This window comes from Heterocephalus glaber, unplaced genomic scaffold (assembly GCF_053883595.1).
Source record: "Heterocephalus glaber isolate CG9 unplaced genomic scaffold, H.glaber_assembly_v1.0 deba00001497, whole genome shotgun sequence".
NCBI classification, from domain to species: Eukaryota; Metazoa; Chordata; class Mammalia; order Rodentia; family Bathyergidae; genus Heterocephalus; species Heterocephalus glaber.
The window spans coordinates 1,296,083-1,314,453 of NW_028258320.1; the positions used below are offsets into that span (position 1 = coordinate 1,296,083).

At 52.8% G+C, this 18,371-nt stretch overlaps 1 protein-coding gene and 1 long non-coding RNA gene across 3 annotated transcripts in view; one reads left to right on the forward strand and one right to left on the reverse strand.

Annotated features, from left to right (window-relative positions):
* Positions 1 to 13,797, forward strand: part of Tbc1d22b (TBC1 domain family member 22B) — a 55,481-nt gene extending 41,684 nt beyond the window's left edge. For both annotated transcript variants that reach the window (XM_004846665.4, XM_013072932.3), the window contains 3 exons: positions 1,857 to 1,984; positions 2,179 to 2,274; positions 12,211 to 13,797. In XM_004846665.4, coding sequence (XP_004846722.1) covers positions 1,857 to 1,984; positions 2,179 to 2,274; positions 12,211 to 12,339 — 353 coding nt within the window. In that variant the 3' untranslated portion in view covers positions 12,340 to 13,797. The remainder of the gene's footprint in view (positions 1 to 1,856; positions 1,985 to 2,178; positions 2,275 to 12,210) is intronic.
* Positions 13,798 to 13,851: 54 nt separating this feature from the next.
* Positions 13,852 to 16,373, reverse strand: LOC110349614 (uncharacterized). The gene is made up of 3 exons (XR_002395691.2): positions 15,863 to 16,373; positions 14,185 to 14,527; positions 13,852 to 14,032 (listed from the first exon to the last, which is right to left on the reverse strand). It is a non-coding gene; the product is annotated as an uncharacterized LOC110349614 (long non-coding RNA).
* Positions 16,374 to 18,371: the final 1,998 nt, after the last annotated feature.

The following is an 18,371-nucleotide window of genomic DNA, read 5'->3' on the forward strand; positions in this document are numbered from 1 at the left end:
CTCCCTTCCTAGCCATAACCCTTTCTGGGGTCTCCCCACTATTGACAGGAAGGTGAGGTGAGAATGCTGCAGTCACCTCAAGTCCTTTCTGTCACCAAGCTCTCCTGTCTGACCCCTTCGGCATCCACGTTCTCTTCACTCTGGAGCCTCTTGTGTCTTCCTATTGCCTTTTTTGTTTTGCTTTTTGTATTTTTGAGACAGAGCCTCACTGTATAGTCTAGGGTGACCCTGAACTCACATGTAGCCCAGGCTGGCCTCTAACTCACAGTGCTCCCCCTGCCTCAGCCTCCTGAGTGCTGGGATGACAGGCACGCACCACCACCCCTCACTGCCTCTAATTTGTACCCCTCCTGCCTCAGCCTCCAGAGTGCTAGGTGGCAGGCATTTGCACTGCGCCTGGCTCCCGTTGCCTGCAGCACCTTCTCCTTCCTGTGGTGATGGAACTCAGAACTCCTGGGTGACACAGCACCCTCAGGCCTGGCTGACACCTGGCAGGGTTCCCCAGCTTCCTGGGCCCCTTGTGCTGGAGGCGCAGAGGCCTGAGGGATCAGGAGCCCTGCAGGAGCGGAGTCCCTGGCTCCTGCCTGGAGTTGTGGGCTGGCAGAACTGAAGGGCGGCTCAGGAAGCTCTGTGGTTCACTGAGGCCAGGCAGGAGCATGGGGTGGGGGCAAAGGCCTGGGGGGGGGACGGCCCCCGGGCGGCCGAAGCTTCTTCAGGACGCTGCCCGGCCCCACACTGTCTCACAAGCTGCACTGCCCGCAGGGCCTTCCTGGAACTTCCTGCTCCACCCTAGCGAAGCCCTTTGTTTCCCCACACACGGAAGTTGTCTCTCTCCCCATTCTGCCTTCCTGAAACCTCCCGTGATCTGTCCCACTCACTCCAGCTTCCTTCCACGACTTAAAGTTTGGCGTCCGGCCTCATTTGTTCCCCACAGTCCTTTCCCACTCGCTCCTGTGTCTTGTCACCCAACCCTCCAGGGTCCCTGGTGTCGCGCCCAGGGCCTGGGCGAGGTGCTGGCCGCCCTCCTGCAAGGCGTGGGTTTGGCTGCCAAGGCAACCATCACTCGGGCTCCAGAGTGCAGAGGCTGGGGTGTCTGCCCCATCCTTGGTTTTTTCTGCCCTTGTAAATACCACAAAAATGAAAACCTAATACAAAAAACCTTTAGGTTAGTGGCTTTACATACCCTTTATTGTTACTTTGCATATTAGCAGTAATACTTCCATTATGGAAATTCAGGCAGTGCAGAAGATGCACAGTAATTAGAAATCCTCCCCTTTACTTAAATTCTGCTCCTCAGAAATAAATGTTATTAACGATTCTTCTTTCAAAACTGCATCATTGCCCTGGGGGGTAGCTCCGTGACAGGGCGCTTACCTAGCACATGCAAGACACTGGTTTGGTTTCCAGCATCACAAAAGGAAAAAAAAAAACCACAAGCAAAAAGCAAGAACAGAGAAAGATAGGCCTCCCAAGCACTGTTCAGCCCTGGTTGCCGTGCGGCTTCCGTAGTTACGTCCTCTGTCAGTAGGGAAGAGAGGCGCCCTTGCTGGCCGCTGGGCTCTTCCAGCGCAGTGTTTAAGTCCTCGCCGGAAAGGGCTGCAGGAGCAGTCCCTCCCCTGGGAGAGCGGCCAGAGTGACCTCTAGGTTCTCCTGCCGGCTCCTGCCTGACCAGTGATGAGACGGGCAGCCTGGGGACCCTTGTGTTGGAGTTGCGGGGGCCTCAGGACTGCCTGTGCGGTGTCGCCTGGCTGCTCCCCAGGGCCAGGGGCTGTAAGAAGTGGAATCTGCCCTTTGGCTCCTGACCAGGGTCCGAGCCCTGGGGCTGTGCCTTGGGCCAACCACACCTCCTGTTCCAGAGCAGGTACACAGTCACTTCAGGAGGTACGAGGTGGAATACCTACAGTTCGCCTTCCGGTGGATGAACAACCTGCTCATGCGGGAGCTCCCTCTGCGCTGCACCATCCGCCTGTGGGACACCTACCAGGTACGGGCGGGTGCCCGGCTCCCTGCCCCACCCCCACCTGCATATGTGTCTACCTTGAGGTCCCGGAAGCGGCTTCGCCGAGTCCTGGCAGCCTCTGTGAGCCCTGCTGTTTCAGGGCTGCCCTGCTGCTTCCCCTGCCAGAAGGCAGCACAGGGCCCAGCCAGTCCCAGCCTAACTGTCCTCTCCCTCCCCAGTCCGAGCCTGAGGGCTTCTCCCACTTCCACCTCTACGTGTGCGCCGCCTTCCTGGTCAAGTGGAGGAAGGAGATCCTGGATGAGGAAGACTTCCAGGTGAGGTGGGGCAAGGGTGCTCCGGGAGGCCCCTGTCCATCGGCCAGAAGTCCCAGAGTCCAGAGCTGGGACGCGGCCCGGACAGGAGGCTTCCTTCTGCCAGAGTTCAGGTGCCAGCGGACAAGGCCATGGGAATAGTAAACTTAAAAGAATGTTAGGCAGTGATGAGAAAAATTTTTTTTTGGTTCTTTGAGACAGAGTCTCATATAGTTCAGACCCGCCTTGAACTCACTGTTTAGCTCAGGCTGGCCTCGAGGGATCCACCTGCCTCAGCCTTCCAAATGCTGGGATTATAGGCTTGCACCACCACGCCCAGCTAGAAATTTCTCAAAGGTAGAGAGAGCAAGGTAAAGGAATTATTAGGTGGTAGGGAAGGGACAAACTGCAATTTCAGATGTAGTCAGGATAAATTCACTGAGTGGGCGGGTACACTGAAGGACAGGCGGGAAGCGGAGGATGGCTATGCGGAGTCTGGGGCAGGGTGTGGAGCAGAGGGAACAGCCGATGCTGGGGCCACTTAAGTGATCTTGTTGGTGACACTGTGGGCTGGAGCAGCAGGATCCAGGGGAGGGACAGGAAGAGGCGAGGTCAGAGAGGCTTCGAGGGACCCAGTCCCAGAGGCCTCGTTAGCCACTGTAGGGATCCAGCTTCTGCCCTGAGTGGAAGGGGCCCTGGGAGGGCCCTGAGGCCCCATACTGCAGAGTCTGTGCCTCGAGGTGTGGACGGGGCTGAAGCAGAGATCGTGCCCCACACTTTGGGTGGGGTGGGGGCAGCACTGGCAGCTGTGTGGGAAGCGCCCACTCTGGGCCTGTCCTGCCAGCAGAGCTGAGGGTTTCCTGATGAATCGGACGGCCTGGCTGACCAAGCAGGGCTTGGAGCGGCTGCAGGGGATCGGCCGTGAGGAACCCAGGGTTTGATGTTGTGCATTGCACGTGAAATGCCATCCCCTCCAACGGAGACACAGACAGCAGATCGGGTTAGAAGCAGGGTCAGAGCTGAGCACCAGAGGGGGGCGCTTGGGCCGCTGATGCCCAGACCTGGAGGAGACCGAGGAAGCAGCGTGGGCAGGGGAGCGTGAAGGACGATGGCAGGGAGAGGAGGGGTGGGCAGGGAGAGGAGGGGTGGGCAGCGAGGTGTCCCTGGGACCCAAGCCCAGGGGCTCTGGCTCACCGTGGATGCCAGGCTCAGGCAGGGGATAGGCAGAGCAGAGTGCCGGGCTGTGCGGCCACCGGCATTCCCGGGCTAGGGCAGGGGCGCGTTTGTGCCCACACTGCTGTGCTGGAAGGAGCTCTGTGGCAGAGCTCTCACTTAGCATGCAGCAGACCCTAGGTTTGATCCCCACCACCACAAGGAAAAGCCTTTTCCACACTTCCTACGTTTCTGAACTGAGGGCATTTTTGTTTGTTTTTAATGGACACATATATGTTTATTTAAAAAATTGTTTTTACCAAGGATAGAACCAAGAGCCTTCGCACTCGCACTGAACTACAGTCCCAGCCTTTTTAAAGTTTTGAGACAAGTTCTTGCTAAGTTGCCCAGGCTGGGGTCAAACATGGAACCCTCCTGCCTCAGCCTCCCAACATGCTGGGATTACAGGCCTGTGCCACCATGCCCAGCTTGGGTGTATATAGCTCCTCTTAAAAGCAGGGGAAAGGGCAGAGAAGGCTGAATATTTTTCTGAGTTCTAACTAACAGCATAGATGTCGCTAAAATCAGCCGCAACTCCATGTGACCTGAGCAGTGCCGCCCTGTATCTGGTGCTAAGGGCGAAGGAGTGGATGCTGCTCGGTAGGTGACAGAGCCAGGCCCCAGCTCCCCCGAGGAGGGCTCCGGGGTTGCAGCGGGACCTCGGCCGATGATGGGATCCATGGCTCCTGCCTCCAGGCAGCGTGGGGACGTCCCAGGGTAAATGAGGACAGGACCAGGGCTGCATGCCAGCAAGCTGTGAACTCTGATGATGGTAAGGATGGCATCGAATCCAGTTGTCAGCCTGCCCTGCAGCAGGCAGTGTCCGGAGCGGGGATAGTCCCAGAGGACATCCAACCTGTGCTCAGAAAGCTGCTCCTCAGCGTGTCTCGCAGCCGATGACCTGCTGGACCTGCGGCCTTTGGCCAGGAGCCCGAAGAGTAACCCCAGGCTTTCTGCCTGCTGCACACACGCAGCTGACGACTCGGGGAGAGTCGTCCCCCTTTCTTCAGATCAGATACAGCGGCCGATGGAACTGCAGGATGGACAGGGCCCCCGCCCCCATTCTAAAGTTCTGTGAGCACGAAGCGAACACTGAAGAGTTCAGCAGCCTCCAGAAGGAAGCCACGTGGCGGTGTAAGGGACAGGGCTCGAGCATCGTGTGCAAGGGGGCGCTGAGGCAGGCCTGGTGGTCTCACCACCAGGGAGCCCAGGTGTGTGCTCCGTTGTTCAGTAATGAAACGGCAGCCTCGAGGGTGTGCTTTCGGCCCCGTCCCCAGCCATGGCTAAACCTGGAGCATGAGGGGAGACAGGGAGAGGTTTGGGGCCAGCTGGCCTCGAACTTGCTCCTATTCCAGACTGGCAAGGGCAGGACACGCCAGCAAGACAGCCCTTGGACCTGGGACTCGGGGAAGCCTTCTCAGCGCAGGGCGAGGTCGGCCCGAAGGATAGCTGGTCATGAGTGAGCCCTGGCCCTCGGGTCAGTGCGGCCAGACACTGAAGAGAGCCAGGCAGAGGGGGCAGCTCCAGCCCGGGCACTGGCACACGGCATGCAGAACATGCTCCAGGGCAGAGGTGATCACAGGAGCTAGGGCCCACTTGAGTCCAACCTCCAACCTCCAGGGTGGGCACGGAGCAGAGGACAGAAACCCCAGCAAATGCTGGGTTGCTCTGCCGTCAGCTTGGGACGGGGTCCACAGACACATGGGGCGGTGCCCAGGCCTCAAGGCTCCAAGCTGATTCTCAGAAGCGGGGGGCCTGTGGCCCAGTCGCCAAAGTTCCTTTACACATACAAAGGGGAGAGGCAGGGAGTCGGGGTGCAGCTGCTGATCAAACCAGTGTCTGCTGGTCTCGGGGAGGAGGCTTGGCGAGGTTGCCACGCTGCAGGGCTTTTGTGGGGGACAGGTCAGAGCTACTAACAGATGCACCATAAATGAACGCCTTGAGTCAGGTGCCCCACACGGCTTCTGCAGGAACTCAAGGTGCAGCTGTGGGACTCGGCCCACGCGCAGGCCCTGTCTTCACAGAGGAGCCTCAGTGAGCTGCCAGCCTGTAACCTGCCATAAAAAGGGTCGGAGGAAGCCCTGGACTTTAGCTTTCCACCCAGAGCAGACTGGCTCGAGAAAGGGCGCAAGTCCTGGACACGAACACACAAGCAAGCAGCCCAGGGAGACTGCGCAGCCTCCTTGGAGGGAGCCTTGGCAAATGCCCTGTGTGCCTCGGCTCAGGAGAAGCCGGTGAATACAGTCAGACTCTCAGAAAGTTTGTAGGCAGGGACAGGGTTTTGAAAAGTTGTGGTGGGGCCTGGGAAGATGTTTCGCCACCCCACTGATTCTCAGAACAGAGGAGACCGTGTTTCCAGGCCTGCACGCACTTCCTGGGGGATGCCGGTCATAGCAACTCTGCACACAGAATCTCATTCCATGGTGTGTGCTGTGTTCCACCTTCAGTGCCTAACTATTCCCATCCCACCTTTGGTTGAGCTGGCCCTTACTGCTGAGTAGTTAACCAGCACTAAGATTTCCTGCAAGCAGCCTCTTGTCTGACTTCTTTTCTTCTTGTTTCTTTGACCTCCAGTCCCGCTTGGTTCTCACCAGAGCAGGCAGCAGAGTACAGCTGTTGTGAACAAGGTCCTGAGCCAGACTGGCTGGCTCAACCCCAGCCTCGCACTTCTCCAAGTCCCTTACCCTCCGCGCCTCAGTTTCCTCATCTGTCGAATGGCGGTGGTAACATGCCTCTCCCAGAGTTGATGGGAGGATTAAATGAACTAATACAAAGTACAGGCAGTTAGCGCCCTGTGTGGCGTGCAGCGATCCCCGCCGTGGTGGCTCCTGGTGTCCTGGACATCTCCACTCCTCCTCCCCTTCTGTCAAACATCCCCCCTGGTCCTCCCACGCCCGCCCTTAGCAGAGCCCCCGTGCTCAGCACCACTCACCCTTCTCCTTGGCCTCTCACCTAGTTGGTAGTTTCCAGTCCTCCCAGGCTCCGATTCCTCCTGCTGCCTTGTCCTTCCGATTTGTGGGTTCTCAGCAGGCCGTCTTCTGTACTAGCAGTTTCAGCTTCCCTGTGTGAAAGGCGATTGCCCCTGCTGGTTCACTGAAACCTGCTCCCTAATGCTTGCCCTGCAAGCTGTCTCCTCCTCCTGACGATCTGCTATTGGATTCCATCTGACTATGCCGAGTGCTCCCACCGAACTGGCTTTGTAACAAGTCTTCAGTCGTTCCTTGTCTTGGCAGTCTTTTCTCTACCCCTAGATAAGAGCTCCTGATTTGTGATTAATACCTTTGTTCCCAGCCGTGGTTATTCAATTTCTCCTCCTTTATCCACCTGACGGGGCTTCCCGTTTTTCGCAGCATTGCCGTGGGCAGCGCCGCGGGTGGGGTGTTGCAGTTCCCGGTCGTTGCCACCGGGTGGCAGAGTGGCTCCTTACGGCTCAGCCCCACGGCTGGACCTGGGAATGGGAGATTGGCCTGTTCCGCGGTGGCATTATTGATGAGTTTCTTGGAGGTTTCTAGCAAAGGTAGAAGACTTAGAAGTTATAGGTGGCTCTCATCTCAGTAAGGTATATACTGTCCCAGAGAGCACAGCCCGTAGTTCGTTGTTTTTATCAATTATACAAATGCATGTAACCATCGTAGAAAAATCAGAAAATTTCAATAGAAAAAAACCCTGGGTACCTGAAATATTGTCACGAAGAGGTAAATATTACCCCTTTGTTTTTAAATGATCACTATACTATGTATTTTTGTTTTTCAAACCATTATTCTGAGAGGGGATCTTTGGACTCCACCAGCCATCGGAGTGAGGTACAGAGAAGGTTGGGGCCTCTGTCCTCAAGGCTCCCCAGTCATGGTAAAGAGGACCCCGCCAAGGAGGAAGTTTGTGGGGAGGGAGCAAACTGGGGGAAGAAGCAGGAGAGGGAGGCAAAGGGGCACAGGCCAGGGGTTCACGGGGTATGTCGTGTTCCGAGATCAACATCTAAAACATGTGTTGAGAGGCAGGTGCAGTGGTGTCCTCCTATCACCGGAGCCCAGGAGTTCAAGACCAGCCTGGACAATATAGAGAGACTGCTCAAAAACAAAAAAAATGGGGCCAGAGATTTAGCTCAGTGGTTCCAGCCCTGCTTTGCAAGTGCAAGGTCCTGAGTTCAATCCCCAGCCCCCCAAAAAAGCAACCAAAAAAAAAACCCCTCACAGAACTGTATTTAAAATTATACTGAGGTAGAGGGCTGGGGATTTAGCTCAGTGGTTTCGATGCCTGCTGCACAAGCGCAAGGACCTGAGTTTGATCCCCGGTACCAAAAAAATAAATAAATGAAATAAAATTGGACCAGAGATTTAGCTCAGTGGTTCCAGCGCCTGCCTCACAAGCGCAAGGTCCCGAGTTCGATCCCCGGTACCAAAAAAAAAAAAAAAGAAATAAAATTATACTGAGATAGAAATAATAGTTCTCAGTCGGGCATGGTGTCACATGCCTGTAATCCCAGCACTTAGCAGGCTGAGGCTGGAGGATTACAAGTTTGAGGCCAGCCTGGGCTACATTCCTGTGTTAGTTACTTTTCTCTCATTTTGGAGACAAAATACTTGACAGTTGAAGTTAAAGGGGAAAGGGTTTATTTAGCTCACAGTTTGTAGAGGTTTCAGTCCACAGTCGGCTGGCTCCAAGGCAGAGTGGCACATGGCAGAGGGGCATCACAGAGGAGAAGCAGCTCATGGTGCCCACACGGTAGCAAAGGCAACAAGGAAACCCTAACAGCGTCTTTCTGCCCCTTTTTTCTTATCCAGACTGTAAGGATTAGGGCCATGCCAAACCAATCAGTGTACTGGTTTAATAATCACAGGCCCTTAATCCCAGTATCACACACTCTAGATTCAGCCACCTCTGAAAAAGCCACCTATGACTGCATGAGGCTTTGGGGGACTTCTAGACCCAAACCATAAAAATGCCATAGCAAGAGCCTGTCTCAAAAAAACTAACCTGGGGCCAGGAATGTAGCTCCGTGGTGCTGCCCCTGCCTGAGAAACGCAAGGTCCTGAGTTCAATTTCTGGTTCCTCCCCCCAAAAAAAACCCCAACCAAACAATAAACAAGATGTATTCTCTCTCACATTCTCACCCTCTTTTATTTACTTTTCTTTTTTTGGTAGCACTGGTTTGAAGCCTGGTTGTCTTTTTTTTAATTTTGATTTTGATTAGTACATGTTTGCAGTCCGTAATGATTATACTGATCATGGAGTCGACATTTGTACCTAACACATTTTAATTCTTTGACTTTTTTTTTTTTGTACCAGGGCTCGAACTCAGGACTTTGTGCTTTTGTGGCAGGCACAGAACCCCTGAGCTAAATCCCCGGCAATATCTTAATTCTTTTTAGGTCCCCTTCCCCTCTGCCCCTTTCCCATTTGCAAACTATATTTCCTGTTATTTATCTTTTATTTTGCTCTTTCATTTATTTATACTTTGGGTTTCTCATATAAATGGTTGTCTAAAAAGCACTGAGGCAGACACAGTTGAAGCCAAGAAAGAACTGAAGGAAAGTTGTTACTGTGAGACGCCGATGGATCTCATCAGAGATGTCGGACTTGGCTAAAAGCAGTGTTGGGAAGCGGAACCCACGGGTGCTGGGCTGAGTGAATGCATCCCTGACTGACCGAGTCCCTGGGCTGGTCAGGCGTCAGTGGCGCGTGCTGCAAGGGGCGAGGACCTGGTGGGGTCAGAAGGAAGTGGGTGCAGCGCCCGTGGGGAGGCTGTGGGTGCTGGGCCCGAGCCCTTCCGAACCTCCCCTCCTTGTGGCCTTGCTACCTCTGTGACTCTGGGTGGGTTTTCAGCTCGGCCTGGGGCTTCAAGGAAGCGGATTGCTGCTAACAGGGTTTGTACGATTTGATGAGAGTCCTGGTGGAAGCCTGGGAAATGAGTGTCCTGGAATATATTTTCTGGATGAGTGCTAGGTACTTTGAGAATGTTTGTGTTCTTTGACACTGTAATTTCATTTTTAGGAATTTTTTTAAATTTCTATTAGTACACATTTGCAGTACATAATGATGACATTCCGTTTTTAGGATTTAGCCCGAAGAAATAATCTGAGGTATGACTTTATGCACAAAGATGTTCCTTATAATTTTTTTTTTTTTTGGCACCGGGGATCGAACTCCAGTCCTTGAGCTTGCGCAGCAGGCAGCGAAATCACTGAGCTAAATCCCTGGCCCCCTTATAATTTTATTATACTAAAAAATCAGAAGTAATAAAATGCTCAGAACAGGAGGATTAAATTGTACACCTTACATCACAGAAAATTCTATTGGCCATTGGAAATGTCTGCAGGAGTTTGTAATATTGAAGAACATGCTTATGATAAATGCTAAATAAATTTTACATTAACTATGTAAAAGACGCAGGAAAGAGCTGGAAGGAAACATGCCAAAATGTTTAAACATGGCTTCCTGTTGATTATGATACTATGAGTAATTTTCTGCTCTGTTTTTTATTGCAAAAAACTCCCAGAGTATGTGTTACTCGAAAAAACTACTCTGTCACACTTTACTTAAGTAGAGTGAAGACTTTACTTCAAAAGATAAAAGAGGGCTGGGGATTTAGCTCAGTGGTTTTGCTGCCTGCCTCGCAAGCCCAAGGTCCTGAGTTCGATCCCCAGTACCAAAAAAATATATATATAAACAAATATGAGAAAAGTGACTTAACCACTGTTAACAGCTTATCTATCACTCTGCTGTTCTGAATTATATACATACACATGTACAAATATGTGCATTTTCTTTAAGGTCATGCTATAAATATTTTTCTGCAACCTTCTCTTTTATCCACCTTAAAATGTCTTTGAGATCTTGCCGTGTTGGTCCACACAGACCTGCCCTGGAAGTGCTGCCCCGTCTGTCACAGGACAGGACCCCCGGCCTGCCGGCTGGGCAGGACAAGACCCAACGTGCGTGTTCCCCAGCCTAGGGGTGGGGAGCAGAGTGGCTGGCCGTGGACCATATGCACTTCTTCCTGTCCTTTTCCTTCTGCCGAGCTGGGGTCAAGTCCTTGGCCTTGCGCGTGCGAAGCCAGCACCCTGCTGCTGAGCTGCATCCTGGCCCAACTGCATTTCTGATTTTGATTGGTACAGCCTGCATTTGTGAGGAGGACCTGAAGTTACCCTCAGAGACCTAGGCCCCAGATGATAAGGGCAAAAGTAAGACTGCTGTCTGCCTCCCCAGCACTGAGGGAACAAGTGGAGTGGCCAGGACCGAGGTGACGGGGACTTGGTGTCTCTCTCATTGCTTGGCCTCTTCTTGTGGATTTGTCCTTTGAGAGAAGACAGCTCGCTCAGGTCCATTTTCCAGGGAAGACGGGCCGAAGCTTAGAAGTCGTGTGTGTGTCCTTTGTTGCGGCCCAGAACCGAGCAGGACATGATCTCAGCCGCGGACAGCAGTGACCAGCGGGCAGCTGTGTTCCCGGCAGACCTCACAAGACGCACAGGCCTGCGCCACACTGCGGAGCAGCTGGAATCGGGGCTGTAAAGCAATACGGGTGGCCCCGCCTCTGCTCTGTCTGCCCGGTTGGCCCTCTGCTGCTTTTCTTAGTGACTTGTAGACGCTCCTTACTGGTTATGATGTATATTCACCTTTGCTCTTTCGTAGGTGGCTAAGGATTTCCTCATAGTCAGTTTCCTCTTCTTCTTTTTTTTTTTTTGGTACCAGGGATCAAACTCGGGATGTTTCGTTTGTGAGGCAGACACTGGAACCACTGAGCTAAGTCCCTGGCCCCTCATAGTCAGTTTCTTGTTATTGCTATTACTGTTATAATTAACTATTACAACTATTACTATTATAACTATTACTGTTATAATTAGAAAAATAAGAATATCCAATTCAGAAAGAGAGAGAAAAGAACACGAGGCAGCAGCAACAACATGGGAAACTAAGTTTCAGGGAGAATCTGAACTTTCACATTCATTTTTAGTCTAATATCCTCCTTCACAGGGTGTTTCCAGGGAGCTCTCTTTGTTTTTGTTTTTTGAAATGAGGTCTGGCTATGAAGTCCAGGCTGGCCTTGAATTCACTATGTAGTCCAGGCTGGCTTCGAACTAATGGTGATCCTCCCGCCTCAGCCTCCTGAGTGCTGGGGTGACAGGCGTGCACCACCACGCCCAGCTCCAGGGAGCTTTTTGATGGACCTGGACTTTGAAAGCTGAGTAGGATTTATCAAGATGGAGGAGAAGAAAGGAAAGTGTTCGGTGTAAGTTAATCCACAGAGTGCGCGCAGTTAGGCAGGGCCCAGGTGGTCCTGCAGGGTGAGGCATGTGGGCTGGGGCCGGGGCTGAGGGCAGACACAGCGACAGTGAGGCAGGAAGACTGTGAGTTCAAGGCCAGCCTGGGCTACATGGTGTGACCCTGTCTCAAAAAAGAGAGACAGACAGAGAGAGATATAGTTGGATGATGACTATTTTCCTGTCTTGCAAAAATACACTGTCATTCTCTCTTTTTTTGTTGTTCTTTTTTGGTGCCGGGGATCGAACTCAGGACCTTGGCCTTGTGAGGCAGGCAGCAGAACCACTGAGCTAAATCCCCAGCCTATCATTCTCTGTAATATTTGTAGAGACAAGGGTTAGTGGATCGGAGAATCAGCAGAGCTTCTCACGCTTCCTGTGGTGAATGGGGCCTGTGCATCTGGTGGGGCTGCCCCCGGTCTCTGGGAGGACCTGGTGAGTGGCGAGGTCTGCAGCCTGGAAGCCACACGAGCCCTTTCTTGCGTTCCAGGGACTCCTGATGCTGCTGCAGAACCTGCCTACGATCCACTGGGGCAATGAGGAGATCGGGCTGCTGCTGGCTGAGGCGTACAGACTCAAGTACATGTTTGCTGACGCCCCCAATCACTACCGCCGATAGGTGCTGCCTCCCCGGGGACCCAGACGCCCGTCTCCGATGCAGTCTGGTCACTGTGGCCACCGAGCTGGGGACCCCATGGGAGCCACTCCTGCTGTACAAAGTTACCCGGCCGCCGTGCGGGCCTTCATCTCGCCATCCACCACCGTGTCCACGGCTGTGTCTCGGCCACTGTCAGTATTCCACACCGTGTGCCCAGCCAGGCCCGGGAGAGGACAGAGAGGCGGTGCAGGGCTGTCCCCTACAGGAAGCTGGATGGGGCGCAGGGTCCCGCTTACGTTGTCCCCCCAGGAACTGGTCTCTTACCTCCAGGCCTCCACTGATACTGTTGCATTTTTTTTCTTTTTAAATAAGAAAAATCTACAAAATTTCTTACATGCCCCAGGCGTGGGAGTATTAGTGTGACTTGGCTCTGTCTGAGCCCAGGTTGGATATGCCTTATGTTTTTGGAAGCCCCCCAGCCCGCTGCCCTGGGCCGGATCCCCGCTGTCAGGGCCGCTGCTGGGACGCTGCTGTGCTGGAGCAGAGGAGGCATTGAGCTCCCGGCTCTGGGAAGGGCCTACACCCAAGGGCTAGGGGTTTCCTTTTGCTTTCCCCACCAGGTATCCGTGTGCACGTGCGCCCAGTCTCAGTCAGACTGGCCTGGCCCGGCCCCCGTGTGACCAAGGGGACAAGGGTCCCTGGAGAAGGGTCAGGGCGGGAGGGAGAAGGGACTTTTCACCTCTTTCCAAGATGACCCACTCCAAGATACTATGTGTAAATTGTGTTACTATGTATATGGGTAAAGTTGTACAAATATCCGTCCTCTTTGTAGCAGATATGAGTTTATATTTATAACGTGTGAACACGGCCTAGGTCCCCGGTGCACACGCAGCTGCTGGGGTGGTTTCTGGGCGCCCTCCCGGCCTGAGTCCCCTGGAGGGAGGACGGCTGGGCAGGCCCCAGTGTCAGGGTCCAGGTCGCAGTGAGTGTCACAGGGCCGTCCTCGGCCTCCCCCTCAGGCCAAGCCCTCACCTCCCGGAGTCCACGCTCATCTGGCCAGAAGCTGTGGCTGATTTGTCAGTCCCAAGGGCAGGGCTCCAGGTGTCCCTGTGGCTTGGGGCTCCTCTCAGTGACATTAGTGTCCCCTGCTGTCACTGTCACTCCACGTGGCTCAGGAGGTGACCCCCATCCGAATTTTGGTGTTTGGTGGCGATGTGGGGGCGGAGGCTCGCAGCGTCACCCTCTGGGAGCCCAGCGGTGCCCCATGGGCGACACCCTGAGCCCTGCCCATGCCCAGCAGGGCTCCCATCCTCCCGTTCCTTCCCCTCCACAGAGTGCGGCCCGGCCCCGTCGGCCAGCCTGCTAAAGATGGACACTTGTGGTCCCAAGTGGTGGTTTTATTTTTTTAGTTTTTATGTTTGTATGGGAGTTGTGGAGACCGTGAGTGAACTGTAAATAAATAGTGCGTTTCTTCCTCCACCTGCTGAATTTTCTCCTGTCACTGTGGGCTTGCAGGACCCAAACCGAAGGTATCTCCTCTTCTTGGGTTGGGTTGGGTTTGGTTTCCGACCCTTGTGGGTGTGGGGCCTGGCCTCCTAAAGACCAAAGCTTGGGGGTCGTCATCAGCGAACCCTGAGCTCTGTGGAAGGAAGCGTGGAGACCGAAGAACCGGGTCCATGCATGGTTCCTAGGGGCCGACAGTGCCTTCATGTGCCTGGGGGGGTGACAGGGTTTGTTCCTGGCTTGTTTCAGTGCTGGTCCGAAGCCCAGAGTCTTTCACACCCTCCCTGTTCACAGAGGAAGCTCAACCCAAGGCAAAGAAGGGCTGCGGCGGGCAGGCAGCGGGCAGGCCTCCCCAGGGCGTACCTGTTCATGTTTGCCACAAACCGTGCAGAACTGAGGTGTGGAGAACCAAGCCTGAGCATGACCCCAGCACTCTGGGAGGCCGAGGCAGGAGAATCATGCTTGAGCCCAGCCTTGGCAACTGAGTGGCTTAGAATTTAGACACTGGCCCGCCTTTGAGCTTCCTCATTAAGTCTTTGGGGGTGTTGGCTGCTGGTTTTTCTCGTGACTGTGCCCTCAGGAAGAGTAGTTTGACCGCATTTCCATCTATAAAGGGTAGATTGGAGTTGTTTCTCCACCCAGAACTCCTTGCTAGGATTCATTTGAGAGTGTTTCCTTGGATTCCATCTGGATTGAGTTCAGCTGCCTGTAACAGGAACAGAAGTCGGTGGACATACAGGATGGAAAGTGTTTCTCCCTCACCGAAACACCCGACAGTAGGCAGCCCGGGCGGTGTGGTGACTTGGTTGCAGAGTCCTCAGGAAGCGAGGCCCTTTCCGAGGCCTTCATGGTCAAGGTGGTGGCTCACATGCCGCTGTTGTTTTAGGTTTTTGGTGCTGGGATGGAACCCATGGCTTCCTGCACGCTGGGCATGGTGTTCACCACTACACCACTGAGCCGCAGTGGGAGCTCGACTCGAGCTGCTTTTGTGTCCACTTTCAAGCCACAGGGTAGATAACAGAGGGGACAAGCAAAAAGAAAGAGAGGAATGTGCCAGCTGTGTCGGGAAGCCCCCGGAGCCTCCCCATGATAGCTCCTCCTGCAACTCCCAGGAAGCTGGGGGCTCAGCGTGTTCCAAGGATCCCTAGGCCTGGCTGGAATCCCCATTCTGTTACAGTGGAGGAAGGGGAGCACACACGTAGGATTTGGCTAGAAACTCCTACCATAAGAATTCTCGGGGACCCCGCATGCACACACATTTGGCAACAGAGTCGGGCTTCCCCACGGCACAGGCAGGGAATCTGGCTCGGAAATTCAAGGGGCTTCACAGTTCACAGGAGAATGTAACTTGGGTCATAAAACACCAGCTCTCTTTCTGCTTGATTCTATTTGGACCCAGGTCATTAATTCCTCCTAAGGCTGAAAATAACTGAGCTAGTCTTTATTTTAAAATGCTGTTTTCATTTGTGCAGAACATCTTCTAAAATATGTCTGCACATGACTAGAAAATTGATGAAACCCTCCAAGCTGATCCTGGTACGTTCTGACTTAAGGTTTATCGAGTGCTTCTGCCATCTAAATCTCTAGTCCTACTTAGATAGGTCCTACCTTTGTTTTACGCAGCTCTGCAGGGACATTGCGTTTGTGTTTAGAAGAAAGAGCCACAGTCGACAGCACATAGCTTGGCTTGGGCTCTGCAGGTCGGGGTGGCTGTGCAGGCTGGAACTGAGCCTTCCCTGCCCCTCTCGGGGTCTCCAGTACTTACTGGTTGAAGATGGCTTTTGGAAGCTGCCACAGACACCAAGAGGTGAGTGTACAGTCAGGGTGAAAAAACCGAGAAACTCAGAATCAGAGCACTAAGTCCAGTGCCACAAGAACAAGACCTGAACTGAGCTAATTTCCCCGGGGAGGCGCAACATGCCTGCATGGGACACAGAACAAAGCCTGCTCCCTTATTCTGGCAACGGCTGCGACAGGGTTCTTGCAGTAAGGAGAAGCCCTTACAATGAATGAATGCACTGGCAAGTGTAAGTGACCTCACCCTGGGTTCCATGCGTCACTCGGGCAAATGGGTAGAACCCAAGAAAAGGGATGTGGGAAGCTCAGGTGATGATTTCACTCCGTCTGAAATGCAGGTGAAACACCAGGGCTGTGATGGGTGTGCACGTGGAGGCAGGGGTGACAGACTTGGGATCTGCATTCTCTACCCAGGGGATCTGATGTTAATTCCATGTTCTCATGGCATCATAATTGAATGGAATTAGAGAACACCAGCCGGTGCCCACTACCAAACTGCTCGCTGGCTTGGTGTGGGGGGAAAACCTGTACATATCTAGTGTCCGAAATGATGTGTTGAGACTGGGCGTGGTGGAGTGTATCTGTAATCCCACCACTCCAGAGGCTGAGGCAGGAGGATCTCTGCAGGTTTGAAGCCAACTTGGGATGATACATAGTGAGTTCAAGGCCAGCCTGAACTACATAGTGAGACTCTGTCTCAGAGAAAAGAAAAATTATCTATGTTGATTGCTGTCCAGTGAGAGTATCAGAGAAACAGTTGGTGGGTGTTTTGCTTGTTTGTTCAGTTTTTTCCTGTATAGATAGATACATTTATCAGTTTAGGGTTCTGTCTGTCTGTCTGTTTTTCTCACACTGAGGATTGAACCCTGGGCCTCTTACATGCTAGCCATTACTCTGCCACTGAGCTGCTGTATCCCCAGTCCTCACTGAGCTTCTTTTTTTGTTTTGTTTTATTGAGACAGGGTCTCACTATGTAGCCCAGGCTGGACTCGAACTTGAGGCAATCCTCCTGCCTCAGCCTCCCAAGGGCTGGGATTACGGGCGTGTGTCACCACACCCGCCCTCACTGAGGTTCTTAAATCTGGAATTTTTTTGTCTTTCTCCAATTTTGAAAATATTTTTAAACTGCTCCAGTCTCTTACCTCTTCCCTGGGACTCCAGGACCCATACACATGCACACTCACACAATTCATTGCTCTTACTGTGTGTGACCTATTCTATTGCATTCCTTTGCTTTTTAAATGCTAGTTAAAACTCAATACTTATAGTTAACCTGAGTTTGAAGCCCAAGGTGAGGCCATTCCCAGCTGTGATAAATTTAAGCACATTTGGACAAGCCTGAATAATAGATACTGTTGCTGTTCATGGGAGGCAGGTGAATGGGAATCATGGGAGAGGCCCCAGGTTCCAGTCCCGCCTGGGAATGGAGTCACAGCAGCCGTGGCTCTCAGAGCTCAGGGTTGCCCCAGTGAGTGTCCCCCTCACCCTTGCTCCCCTTCTTCCCCAACTCTGGACAAAAGCAGATGGAATTAGGGAGATTTGTGGGTTTTTTATAGTCCAACAATAGCCAACTCGGAGTGATATGATTCAATTATACATCAACTCATTCCTAAATTTATTTATTTATTGGTACTGGGGATCAAACTTGGGACCTTGAGCTTGCAAGGCAGGCAGTGGAACCACTGAGCTAAATCCCTGGCCCTTCTCATTCCTAAATTTTATATTAGATGCTTTATACTATGTATTGCAAAATAAATAACCTGAAGCCAGCTCTGCCGGCAGAGGAAAGCAAGGCAGCCGTTACTGAGGCCAATTCCCACTGCTGCCTTCCACTCCCTCTGCTTTCTCCTTCCTTTCCTCTCCCCCTTCTCCCTCCTTAATAAAATCAGATTGGTCATAAATACCTGAGCTGGACACGCATCCATAGTGAGCTAAAGGATGTAGATGCTTGAACAGCCGCAGCCCAGACTGATGTTAAGTGCTTCCAGAATGTCCTCCTTAATTACTGATCACAGACACCTCTGCACACAATAAACTTGATGACTCAAGAAGTGCTTCCACAATGCAGTAAACTTGATTAAATGCATCAGAAATACCTTGCAGCTCCATGCCCCAAGCCCTGTGTTTACATAAAACAGCATTTAATACACAAGCTGTCCAAAACAGATGGTCCCCTTTTCCCTGCTCGTCTACTTCTGGTTTTCTAAAACATTTTCATTTTAAAAATAAAGACATCTTGGGGCTGGGGATTTAGCTCAGTGCTTCTGCCACCTGCCTTGCAAGCACAAGGACCCGAGTTCAATCCCTGGTATGAAAAAAAAAAAAAAGACATTTTTCCCTGATCCTTTTAACATAAGGTCTTACACTTTGGGGCTGGGGAGGAAGAGTCACTAATAGAATAAAGAAGTTTAAAAAAAACAGTAGCTGTGGGCTGGGGATTTAGCTCAGTGATTTCACCGCCTGCTGGGCAAGCGCAAGGACCCGAGTTCGATCCCCGGCACCAAAAACAAACAAAAAAACCCTAAGAGCCTTGGGATTCAGCTCTGTGGTAGAGCCCCTGGGTTCCATCCCTAGAATGTGAAGCCTCAGCCCCAGCCCCCCCCCCCCCCCAGGCCTGGGTGCCCATCTGTGTGCTGCCTCCTCACCCCGGCCCTGGAAGCCAAAATGCATGGGACCCGAGATGAGAGAATCCTGAGGAGAAACAGAGGGTTTTGCTCAAGAAGCGGCGCCTCCAGACCCCTTCCTTTCTGCCC